General features: G+C 44.6%; 1 protein-coding gene across 1 annotated transcript in view; it reads left to right on the top strand.

The window, feature by feature from the left end:
• SNCA (synuclein alpha) overlaps positions 1-8,304 on the top strand; it is a 46,795-nt gene extending 38,491 nt beyond the window's left edge. The window contains exons 5-6 of the mRNA XM_053404090.1: positions 4,941-5,030; positions 7,665-8,304. Coding sequence (XP_053260065.1) covers positions 4,941-5,030; positions 7,665-7,697 — 123 coding nt within the window. The 3' untranslated portion in view covers positions 7,698-8,304. The remainder of the gene's footprint in view (positions 1-4,940; positions 5,031-7,664) is intronic.
• Positions 8,305-12,993: the final 4,689 nt, after the last annotated feature.

The raw sequence follows: 12,993 nt of genomic DNA on the forward strand, positions 1-12,993 counted from the left end.
CGGACACTGTTAGGCAGTTGAATGCACATGCATATTCCATCCATTTTCCTCCCTCCCAACCATGCTTTTTCACGGCCCTGGGCACTGGCAACCCATTCTACACCACTGCTTCCAACTCTACAATTCTATGAATCTATGAATCTCTGGCCTTGGAGGAGCAGTCAGGTTTTCCTCCCTTCCCCTTCACCCCCATTCTCTCTCTCTCTCTCTCTCTCTCTCTCTCTCTCTCCAGCTGGTTCACTTTCATAAAGGTCTCCTCTGCATCAGGGTCCCTCTCCCAGGTATCTGAACGTAAGAAAGAGAAACACAACTGAGAATATTATGTGTCCAAAATTCAAAAATTCTGTTGGTCTTGTTTAACAAGATGGTCTCATTAAGAAAATGCTGAACTTGTAACCGAATAAAGCTGCTAAATATTTCATTGCATACCAGACAGTAGTAACCGGAGACAGGAAATTATTATAAACTCTGCTGATTAAAAGAGGTAGATTTATGTAAGCTTAACAGGAATAATTATGCTAATTCTGGGGTCTTAACTGAAGAGAGAACAGGCATCTATCTGCCTGCTCAGCACAGCTTCTTAGTGGAAATAATCATCCCAATTCACTATTACCTTTTGTTGAGGATACTTTAAGAAACATAACACTGCTCAAATGATACAACATAAAAAATATAATCTAAAATATAATATGCTAAAATGATTGTTTGCTAGATAAACATGTTCAACAGCAGGTGTACTGTATTTGCTTGCATTGATGGTCAGAAAAACACCCAGCTTTTCTCATTAAAGTTAATTGGCAGCAGAGACGCTTTCTTGGGGAGGCTCTATTAGCACGGATAAATAATTGCAGAAGAATAAAGGATGATGCAGCTATTGGGTTTCATTCTTTAAACAGTGTCAGGAGCTTAGCTAACAGGTTGGAGAGTGCACTTAGGCATGGATCCAAAAAGTCAAGATCTGGGTTAATTCAGTAATTGCTAGTTTAAGGAGCAAGCAAGGTCAGTATTGCTAGACAGGAACACAACAGAAGACCAAACTGTGTGAAAGTAGTGGTGGGAAGACCTGTCCATTTCAATTATCTCAGTTCCTCAATATTTCAAGCCTAAAATTCAGTTCTCCACATTTCAGCACAATTTGTGGGGCTGTTGTTGCTGCTGCTGCTACTGTTGTTTTATAAAAAAACTCATGAAAATTCTTCAGCATTTCAATATTAATTTCTCCTGATAAACACATTTTAGTTTGCAGTTTTGCCTAATGTACACACTTTTGCAAGCAATTTCTCCTAATATGAATTTTGCAAATTATTTTCATGAATATATTCATTTTTTATGCACACGTTTCTACCTAATTTAAGTCTGGTCTACAAGGTGCATCAGAATCTGGTCTGGTCTACAGGTACTGTAATCCAGAGCTGGTAGCATGGAGTGTACCACTTCAGGCTGCATGTGGGGGATTCCATTTTTGAATGTTCCCCCATGTGCAACAAACTGCCTGTTACAAGATTTTAAAAAAAATATCAGCCAAACAGACAGAGGTTCAATTCCAGCCTATGCACATCTCTGCTAGTTTTATAATTGCAGGGAGCTTTTTCTGTAAGGGAGCATTCAGTAATGTGAGTATCTCCTCTCTGAAGTGACACATTTTACTGCCTCAGAATGCTACGACCCTGGTCATTTTGCTTTGCTCAGTACAGACCAGTCCAGAATAACCTGTCAGGTAGCTGAGGCGTATGTTTAGAAAATCTAGTGGGTCCCAGTAGTTTATGATTTTCTGCCTGCAACTCAGCCAGCAAAAAATGGTTCTTTCCGTTTTTACTAAAGTCAGATGCCTTCTGCTTTCCCGCTACAGACGGCATTAGAAGGCAGACATGTTCTTTCTTGTGGAACCTCAAGAGCCATTTATAAGTGGGTTTTGCTTGACACGCATTTCATTCCCAGCAAGCCAAAAGGAAAGTCTGCTTTTCAAAAGAAAGAGGAAGGCAGACACAAAACGTTAAGCTCGTGATCAGCACAAACCTCAAAGTCAATATGCATTCTGATGGAGAGTAAAATTACTGAATACTCCCAACTCTTAATAGGGGGGCTGTTTTGTGTCTTATTTTAAGTTATTGGTATCTGTAACCTTGGAGACCAAATTCTTCAAATTTACCCACCTTCGGGATAATTTTTGCCAGGGGTTTCAAATGGATGCAACATGACTAGTGCAAAAGTAGCTTTTCACCACAACCCTTTGTCTACTTCCCCAGGAACCTCTGTGAGACTTGCCTCTGAATAAACGGGCATAGGATTGTGCAGCTTGTGGGGAAAACATCAGGAATTCACAAATGTTTAATTATTATGGGTTCAATACAGACTAAATTAAGGGATGTGGGTGGCACTGTGGGTTAAACCACAGAGCCTAGGACTTGTTGATCAGAAGGTCGGCAGTTCGAATCCCCGTGTTCCTTGGTCCCTGCTCCTGTTCCTTGGTCCCTGCTCCTGCCAACCTAGCAGTTCGAAAGCACATCAAACTGCAAGTAGATAAATAGGTACCACTCCGGCGAGAAGGTAAATGGCATTTCCGTGTGCTGCTCTGGTTTGCCAGAAGCGGCTTAGTCATGCTGGCCACATGACCCGGAAGCTCCCTCGGCCAATAAAGCGAGATAAGCACTGCAACCCCAGAGTCGGTCACAACTGGACCTAATGGTCAGGGGTCCCTTTACCTTTATCTTTACAGACTAAATTAGTAGCATTTAGTTGCCTTTGAAATCAGTGAGATTTAAAGTGCAATTAACTGACTTTACATCCAACCCAACATATATATTTTTAAGGAAAACTAAAAAAAAAAAAATCAATAAAGCAGATGTTAAAGTGGGTAGTGTGTGGAAATGAAAGTTAATTCATCTGGTGTTATTTTTTAAGGAACAGGATATGCAGTGGTCATAAAAAGTCAACAGATGGACACTTTCAAAGAGTGGTCATACACATACCTTTGCCGCAGTCACCTCCAATAAACAGGTTTGGTAGGATTTGTATTGCTCTGGAAGCATTTCAAATCTATTTAACCAGGGGCAACAGCAGATGGAAGGAAGGGAGGAGGAGGAAGGAAGGAAGGAAGGAAGGAAGGAAGGAAGGAAGGAAGGAAGGCTCTATCAAATCTTAACTTTCAACTCGCTTGTCGCTTGTGCTATGGACTGTGCTATATATAGCCGTAACATGATTATAATTCTAAAACTTTCTAGTGCAGCGGTTTGACTGAATTCTCCATAGGTGAAGTAGTGATGCATTCCTTTGGTTCATGTCCTTAATTATATAAGAAAAGAAAGTGAATTATAGCATGCATGATCTTTTATCTGCAGCTATTGCTTTGCCCACCTACATGAACACGTGGTTGAATTTTTATGCTGTACTTTCAAAAGTACTCAAAGGATGTTTGTTTGCCTCTCCTCTGCCCATCTCTGGGCTACTTGGAAATGTTTGGGTTTCAGTGCCCCTTGTAGGACTATTGCTGGTGATAGTTTAAAGAAGTGCTTTTTTCCGTTAATAAAAATGTTTAGGGGTACTCTCATTTTCCTACTCATATTGAAATGCTGCCCCTCAATGAGGCCAAACTTAGATTCACAAAATGTTTAGAGGTACGCGTACCCCTGAGTACCCCCAGGAAAAAAGCACTGGCTTAAAGTCATCTCATCTCATTTCAATTGGTTTAAGGCAACAGTTTTAAGAGCAGCCGCTTCAAATACTTGTAGGAGAAACCAAGCCAGCCAATTGGCAAAATTAGAACATAAAACTGAAACAGATGTTGCTGCCGAAGTTCTTGATCTAAATTAGAATTAAGGTCCCCATCAGAAGACATTGTGAGACAGGTCAATCAACCAAGTATGACTGAGGACCTGCTTGCATGCTGCCTGTTCTATATGTCAGTGATGGATGTTGCATCTAGTAGCTCATTAGGTATCTCAGCCTAGGACGAAAGGGCCACTTTCCCATGATTTCCCTGTTAGCTCCGTTTACTCCATCTTGACTGTCAAATATGTCTTGGCCTACCAGTAATTGCTGCTTTCAAATGATCTATGGCTTCCTGCATCTCGCGAGCCTGGAGCTTGTTAAAGCTGTTAAGCAGGGAATCATAGGGCTGCAACGTACAGAAAAGGTGATCTAGTCCATGGTTAAGAACATCTACACTACACAGGCACACCAATATCAATCCATCTATGCCAAGGCAAACAACAATGTACCACCAACAGACTACGTTTGCAGTAGAAGAACTGCTCATGGGGTACATGCACTAAGTGTGCATGCTGGGGCAGAGAGAGCCATTAGATCTGTTAGGAAGCTGTCTTATACTGAGTCATAGAATTGTAGAGTTGGAAGGGGCTATGGGGATATGTCCAACCCTCTGCAATGCAGAATTATGCATCTTCCTAGCTCAGTGGCAGCAGCTTTCCAGGGCTTCAGACAAGGAATCTTTTTCCTGGAGATGCTGTAGTGAATCTGGGACCTTCTGCATGCAAAGCTCTACTACCAAGATGAGGGCCTTCTGGCTGTTGAGGAGGGGGAGGACAGAATTACTTCCACTGGCACAAATATACCTTTACATGCATTGTGAGTAAGAAGGACTGTTTTAATTTTCATGATGGATTTATAATTTATATGGAAGCCTGTGAGAAACAACAGCTGCACCCACATTGCCACTAGCCTTCCGGGTTTCATTAAATATCTTTGAAATGTTTACCAAAATTTAAAATGGAAAAAATGAGGAGCAGTTCTCCTTTTAAGGGAAATTTCTGTCTTCCACTTTCTCTGTGGCACCGATGGAACATTTTATGTTCAGTACTCCATTAAGCAAACCGAGCAACAAATAGCTTTATTGGAAGTGGGAAGTGACGGGTTTGCATTTCTAATTAAACTAAGAAGAAATCTGCCATGCTATTGTTTCCTCCTCTTGTCTACAATTGCAGAATGAAGAAGGCCTCCCGCAGGAAGGAATGATGGATAACACAGACATGCCAGCAGACCCAGAAAACGAGGCCTATGAAATGCCTCCTGAGGTAAAATCTTTCTTTGATGGGTTCTCACAGAGTATACTATTAACGGGCACCTCGTGATAGACGTCCTAGTCATCTATGCTTGAAGTGTTGGGAGAAATTTAGAAACTAGTTTGTCAATAAACATGTACTGCACTCACAGAAGAAACCTGTGGGCACCCCATATGCTGCCACCCATGGAGAAGCAGTGGCGCCAGTGGCGCCAGTTTCTGGCAACATCTTGCCAGATCTCACTGAAATCTCTCACAATCTCATGAATTTTTTGTGAGATCTCGCTGTTGCTTCTCCATCAATGGTGGAGTGGGTGGGTGTTAGGATACTGTCAGTGGCTCCCATCTGGTTGCCCAGGAAAGTATAAAGACAAGGAAAAGTTTATTACAGTCCTTTCTTTATTTCAACCTTTACAGAGAGAGGCTATAGAACCCAGTCTCTTGGATAATGGTGTTGTCCCAAGTGAATCTCCACACACCCCTTCTCTCCCACTTCCTCATTCATCATTCTCATCACCTCCTCTATGGGTGCCGTTGTGCCCTCTGTCTTTGAGCTCTTTGCTCTCCTACTTTTAAGGCTCGCCGGGTTCTGGGAGATGGAGGGTCTAGAATGCTTTCTAACGACAACATGTCAGCTGGGTGTTGCTCTGCCTCTCCTATGATTTCCCGACTTTCCCCTCATCTGCCTCTGAGCTATGACCTCCCTCAAACCCTTGTTGTAAATCTATACTGTCTTCCTCTTCCTCATCCCTAGAAGGGTCAGGATGGGAAGGTGGTCTACGCCTCCTCTGCCCAGTCCCTTACAGTGGGGTGACCACAGCCATGCTCCTTCTTCAGTTTCCACCACCTGAGGCAGTGGATTCATCGCACCTCATGGGTGGGCAGGCCCTGCCCCCACTGCCCTGCACTCTTCCACAAGACCACACTACTTACTGCTCCAGTATGGAATAAAAACAAACATGCATACATACATACAAACAGTGGGCGCTCGGGTTGCAAACGTGATCCATGCGGGATGCACGTTCGCAACCCGCAGTGTCCGCAACCCACAGCGTCACGTCTGTGCATGCACGGGTTGCGATTCAGTGCTTCTGCGCATGCACGACCACTCATTCCGGTTCTTCTGGGCTTCGGCGGTCCGCAACCCAAAGAAGCGCAACCTGAAGCGTCTGTAACCCGAGGTATGACTGTACATACATACATGCATACATACATAATCCCATGCACATTTATCTAGGTGTAAACCCCACTGAACAAAGAGATACTTAGTTCAGAGTAACCTAAGGTTACGCTGTGGAACTGCAAACCCCGACGGTAGATGGAAAATAACATGTATTAATGATGAAAACTTTTTAAAGAAAACAATGCCCCCTCAGTACTCCCGGGTGGTGTGAAAACACTTACTTAGGATGAAAACCATTTTTATGCTCCTCATACTGACAGAACCCAAAAGCAATACCAGAACAGTAATGGAAAGAGAGGGGGGAAGCCTGCCAAAGATAAATTCTTCACTCAAAAGGACATTCATATTAAAAAAGGGGGGGAGCCACCTTCTTTCCGATTTATCTTATAATACCAGTAAATTCAGTGTAAGGACTTTAATTTCAGATCCTAAACCAGTACCAAAGAAAACACAAACATGATTCATATTATTATTCAGTGTGAAAAGACACACACAGGCTGCTTCCTCGGGCACACCATTTCTCAAAAGCCGTTTTAGAATTGTAGATTTTTGTTCTCCCTGCAAAGCACTTTCCCCTCTAATAGCTTGCGTTCTTCAGTCAAGTTCCTACGGATGTATACCTACTTAAATTTAAATACAAAATTCTAGCCTTTAATGGACTGTGAATGTCACTGCGTTACAGAATTTTCTAAAGAACTGTCTCCATTAAGATGGTGTATTTGCCATCATGCAAAGTAGTTCCCATAAGATTTTCCCACTCTGTGCATTAAAGTGATGCAGAAGAACATGACATGATGCTTCTCCTTTCAAAGGGAAGAGGCTGCTATTGCATACGCTCCAACATTCTGCCAATAATGGGACAGGGGCTTCTGCCTCTTTCCTAAAGTCCAGGAAGCTTCTGCCCAGCTTAGGGAAGGAGACGTGATGCTTAGGGAAATGCCTGAAAACATTCTAACCCATACATTCCTAGTGAGCAACAAGCTGAAACTAAGTACCACCTTAGTGTGAACTAGCACATCATATTGGGACGCGGGTGGCGCTGTGGGTTAAACCACAGAGCCTAGGACTTGCTGATCAGAAGGTCAGCCGTTCAAATCCCCGGGACGGGGTGAGCTCCTGTTGCTTGGTCCCAGCTCCTGCCAACCTAGCAGTTTGAAAGCACGTCAAAGTACAAGTAGATAAATAGGTACCACTCCGGTGGGAAGGTAAACGGTGTTTCCGTGCGCTGCTCTGGTTCACAAGAAGCGGCTTAGTGATGCTGGCCACATGACCCGGAAGCTGTACTCCGGCTCCCTTGGGCAATAAAGCGAGATGAGCGCTGCAACCCCAGAGTCGGCCACGACTGGACCTAATGGTCCAGGGTCCCTTTACCTTTACCTTTAGCACATCATATATTGAGATGTTTTCTCTCTCTTCTTCTTCCTCCTCTTCCTTCTTCAATGTTGATGTTGCTGTTTCCAACAGGAAGAATACCAGGATTACGAACCCGAGGCTTGAATTCAACTCTCTTCCTTCTGTTAGCTGCTGGCAAAGACATCCTGTCCTGTACAAGTGCTGAGTTCCAATGTGCCCAGTCGTGAACTACTTTTTATAGTTTGTACAGTGTCTTTTGAAGTCTTCCATCAGCAATGATCGGAGCATCTGTAACTGCGTCCAGTTTTCGTTTCAGCGACCAACCTCCCTCTGGAACGAAGGTCTGGGTCTCAGAGCCATTGTTGTTGTCTGGATATTGTGGCTTCAAGTTCTAAAAAGTCCGAAAGCAGTTTTTTTAAATAAAATAAAAAAACACCTAAGTGTCTACTCCTTATTTCTAATGCTGTACATGTTTTGTTGACAGGTTGTCAGTAATTTGGTATTGTTTCTGACACAAGGTTTTTTTAACTGTTACCTATGATCTTTCTTTTTCTGTCAAAGGATAACATTATTGTGAAAGTTGTTAATATATTTCTATACATATATACATATATATAAAGTAATTGAGCATGAACTATGCACCTATAAATATTTACTGTGGGATCTTACTCGTTTTGTGAAACGTTTTACTAACTTGTATTTGTAAATACCGGTGTCCGACTGGAATAAATAAAATGTTATCTGTTCAAAATTGGTGTTAAATAATTATCTCCCCCTTTTTCACAACAAATTCTCATGTTGGGGTTGTGTCACATACTAAATGACAGAAAATACATGTTTTCAGCTCCCTGAAAAGAACCAGTGATGGACACTGCCCCCTGTCTTGCCTTGGGGGGGGGAATCAAAACTCGGGGAGATTGCTGAAATCCCTATCAGTCTCTCTTCTTCCAGGCAAACTGATCCTTGTGACAAAGGTGGGTGTAGGAAATTAATCCTGAGGCTATGCAAAAGCTAGTGTTGCTAATGTGGAATTGTGGCCCTTAAGGATTTACCTCAACATCAGCAAAGCCTCTGAGCCCCACTGCCTTGCCTCTTCCCCTCTCCTGCTCAGTAAACAGTGACTCAATTTTTGGGAGGTCAAGTGAGTGCCACTGCCCAACCATCCCATCCACAGGGAAACTTTGCTAAATCCCTCTCATTTCACTGTCTGCAAAAGGGCAGCGAAACAGGGGCCATTTCAGGTGTCTAGAGTATTGTTGGCACCTGTCTGTCTCAAGAGGCAATGGAGTGCACCTCCAGGGGTGAAGTCAAACTGCTGCATCAGTGGCACCGAAGTTACCTCCCCGGGCACAAGCCTGTATCCTGGGCTACCCAGATGACAGGATGATGTGGTCCAAAGGAAAACAGAGCAATGCGTTTGGCACCAGCTTGGTTAAAGGAAGGAGGCATAGAAGGTGCCATCCAACCATCTTAGGGACTCCACTCTGGATTTGTGTAAGGTGTAGTAGTGTAGTGGTTAAGAGCGGTGGACTCGTAATCTGGTGAACCAGGTTCGATTCCCCGCTCCTCCACATGCAGCTTCTGGGTGAGCTTAGGCTAGTCACACTTCTTTGAAGTCTGTCAGCCCCACTCACCTCACAGAGTGTTTGTTGTGGGGGAGGAAGGGAAAGGAGATTGTTAGCCGCTTTGAGACTCCTTAAGGGAGTGAAAGGCGGGATATCAAGTCCAAACTCCTCCTCCTCCTCCTCCTCCTCTTCTCCTCCCAAAGATACCCCGCAAGGCAGCAGAAGTTTGGGATCAGTTTTCCTCTTCCTCCATGGGCTACCTTCCCAGTTGATGCCCCTCACTTCCCTCTACAGCATGTGGAAAAGCCACCTTCCATGACCAGATGACTTGTCTGCATGCTTTGTCTGCTGTCCAGCTGTTAAATGTGGATGAACAATTTTCAGGCACCTCCTGCTCTCCCTTCTTAGTTTTGTTTAGCTTTAAACTGGACTTGGACTTCAACTACAGGAGGGTGCCTTCAAAATAAGAGGACTTTGCTCTGTAAAGTAGGACCTTGGTTTTCACGCTTGGTAACAGGAGACCTCTCCTTAGGCATGCACCACACACACACACACAATTAATGTATTTTTCATAGATGTGCATGAAGATGTCTTAATTATTTATCGCATTGTGTCAAGTTGCCATCATATGGTGCTTCTGAACCACTGTCCTTGGAAAATATTAAGTGCATAAATTCATCTGGAAACAGTGAGTCAGTTGTGTTGGTCTCTTCCAGCTATATTTCCCTCCTTCTTGTCTAGGTTCACATGAGCCAAACCACTCGCAGTTCGAGGCAAGCTGCAATAACACTGTGAGAGTAGCCCCCAGTTCACATGCCTGCTGAAAAACCTGCCCTCAGATGGCCGGAAAGGTAGCTGCCCATAGGCTGTTATGGTTTCCATGGCAACCATGCGAGAAAGAGAGAGATGCTGCGAACGAGTAATAAGCTGCATTTCAATGAAATTCCTCTAGATCCTGCACAGCCGCTGCCCCCCCAGTAGACAAAACACTTGGGGAAAGGGGGGCTTTATTGCTTGTGGAACTACAAAAGACAAAATTCAGACTTCAGGTATCGGAGCTGAAGCTGACCCTCACAAAACTGAATCCTCCAACGATCAAATGAACAAGACTCAAAGGGCTGACCAGAGCGCCTGTGCTTTTGTTTTGAAAGCAACCAGAGGCTCTGTGCAATAAGGCTGCTTAGAGAAGAATAACTGAGCCTAAGTCAGGAAGCAAGAAGCAGAAATGCTCGTTCCCAGTTTCTCTCTCTCTCTCTCTCTGCTTGGACATGAACTTAGCAACCACTATTTTTCCAAAATTTGCATTCACCCGCTTGGAAATCTAGTGGGACACGAATCCTCCTTTTAACCACACGTCTGCAGCCAACATGTAGTGAAATCATCCCAATCATTTGGCAGACAATATAGCTGGCCCAGTATCTTATATGTCCAGAGCTATCAGAGCTGGAGCCTGTAATGTCCGGTCCTGCTTTGTGCTACCCCATTTTTGTTGCAGTGGGGGGTGGTGGTGGCAAGATCTGAGTCCTGTGGCCTGAATGTGGTGGCCCTCCGTGCCTCTCTCTGGCCCTCAGGACATACCCTCCCCAGCCACACCCTCTCTTCTCAGCCTTCATTGGCCCTGCATCACACCCTCCTTCTGTGTTTTTGCCTGCCTGGATTGTGTCCTTGAACCCACATAATGCGTTTTTGCTCTGCTCACACACCTCAGGTCCCCATTCCAGACTGAAAAGATCTCCTGGCAAGGATGTTCCCCTCCCCCATGCTAGAGAGTGACTTTGGGCTTTTCCCTCATGTGTCTGGGCTAAAAGCTTCCTTGACTATGCCTGCCTGCCTGCCCTCACTTGCTCTGTTGCCTGTCTACCTGCTGATTACCCTCAGACCTTTCTGATTCCACTTATAGATCAGCCTTACAACACTGGTGACTGGAATCATTGATCAGAGAATACGTGCTCCGTCAACTGGTTTATGAAATGGTTGCATGCACACAGTGATTATTTACCAATTGCCAGGTGTATCCTCCCGCTATTATCGTACCAAGTGGTAATGAGAATTTTATCGCACCACGAGTGCAGACAAATGGGGGTTAAATGGTTGGGTGCACTTCTCCCTCTTTCTCCCCCACTTTTCTCTCTCTCCCCCCCCCCCCAGCCCTCTCCCGAATGATGTGAAATATTTCAATGGAATGGGAGTGGGATTCATCCCAAGTTCTAAACAGCTCCTACAGAACTGAAAGCCAGCAAACTTTCCTCAAATCAGCAAGAGCTAATAATAAATTATCCCACTATTCTTCCTACATGTTGCATTCCCCCCCCCCCGCTTTTCAACAGCTTTAATTGGTGTTCTAGTGACTCCTAATTACATGTGTGAAAATCGGGCTTTTCTTCTCATAGACTGAGATGTCATTTAATATTCACAGCTGAAGGGTTTCTATGTGGTACACCATGAGATTTAAGTGTTGTGCAGAGAGGAAACACAGGCATTTCCCTGAGGTAAGATTTCTGTACCATAACTGTCCCTCTAGATCTGGGGTTCCAAACCTGGTGGCCCATGGCACATCTATGAAGAATCAGAGGAACAGCAACTGCTCGATTGTTGCGTATGGAGCTCATTCCAGCTTCTACTCTGCCCCCCATAGCAAGAGAAGCAATCCACATTCCCCTTGTCCTACTTTGCCTCTTCTTTCTAAAGGCCCCTTCATACCTCAACTTAATGTGGATTATGGCCCATGTGGCATTTTCCCTCCAGCTACTGTTGTCTCACATTTTCTCCTGCCTAAATCCAGCGATTCCCTATGTTATGTCTTCAGTGGTCTGTGTTTGCCTGAGCTTGAGTCTGGACTAAGGATTCTGAGCCCCGGGGTTCTGATTCAATACATGATATCCAATCACAGGACATTTCAGGATTTGGGTCTCGGCCATTGGTCCTCAAACTCTGAGTTATGATTCGCAGCTTGGAACTTTGGACAGCCAATCATGTTGGGAGTGGCCCAGGCCTTCAGAAATGTATATAAGCAGTTGCTTTGCCCCTGTTGTCTAGTTCTGCTAGTTCAATAAAGGCTCTTGCTATTATCACTGTGTCTTGCCTTGTGGGAACCCACCTATACTTCACCCTATGCTTTGAGAATCCAAGCAAGAGAGCTACATTGACTGCACAGGAAATCTCCAGGTTTAGGGAGCAGAAAGTGTGGGGCAGCAGGAACTGAAGGAGAACGCCACGTGGACGAAGGAGAGTTAAAGAAGGCACAAGGGGTTCACAATCCTGCTTGCTCTGCTTGAATCTGGCTTACTGGCTGGCCACTTTGAAAACTGGATGCTGGACTCAATAGGCCATTGACATAATCCAGCAGCCTCTTCTTATGTTCTTACAAGAGGTTCACAATCCACATTAAATTGAAGTATGGTCCCTAAACCTACTTCAGTTTGGAGGTGTGGATTACTGGATGTGAAGAGGCTGTGAGAGTGGTAAACAATGTCTTTTTTCCAGTCCTCCTGCCACTGCAATTAATCCAGAATGCGGCAGCCAGACTGGTGACTGGGAGTGGCCGCCGGGACCACATAACACCTGTCCTGAGAGATCTGCATTTGCTCCCAGTACGTTTCCGAGCACAATTCAAAGTGTTGGTGTTGAACTTTAAAGCCCTAAACGGCCTCGGTCCTGTATACCTGAAGGAGCGTCTCCACCCCCATCGTTCAGCCCAGACACTGAGATCCAGCACTGAGGGCCTTCTGGCGGTTCTCTCATTGCGAGAAGTGAGGTTACAGGGAACCAGACAGAGGGCCTTCTCAGTAGTGGCGCCCGCCCTGTGGAACGCCCTCCCTTCAGATGTCAAAGAGACAAACAACTACCTGACATTCAGAAGACATCTTAAGGCAGCC

The sequence above is a fragment of the Podarcis raffonei genome, chromosome 9 (genome assembly GCF_027172205.1).
Source record: "Podarcis raffonei isolate rPodRaf1 chromosome 9, rPodRaf1.pri, whole genome shotgun sequence".
Taxonomy (NCBI): Eukaryota; Metazoa; Chordata; class Lepidosauria; order Squamata; family Lacertidae; genus Podarcis; species Podarcis raffonei.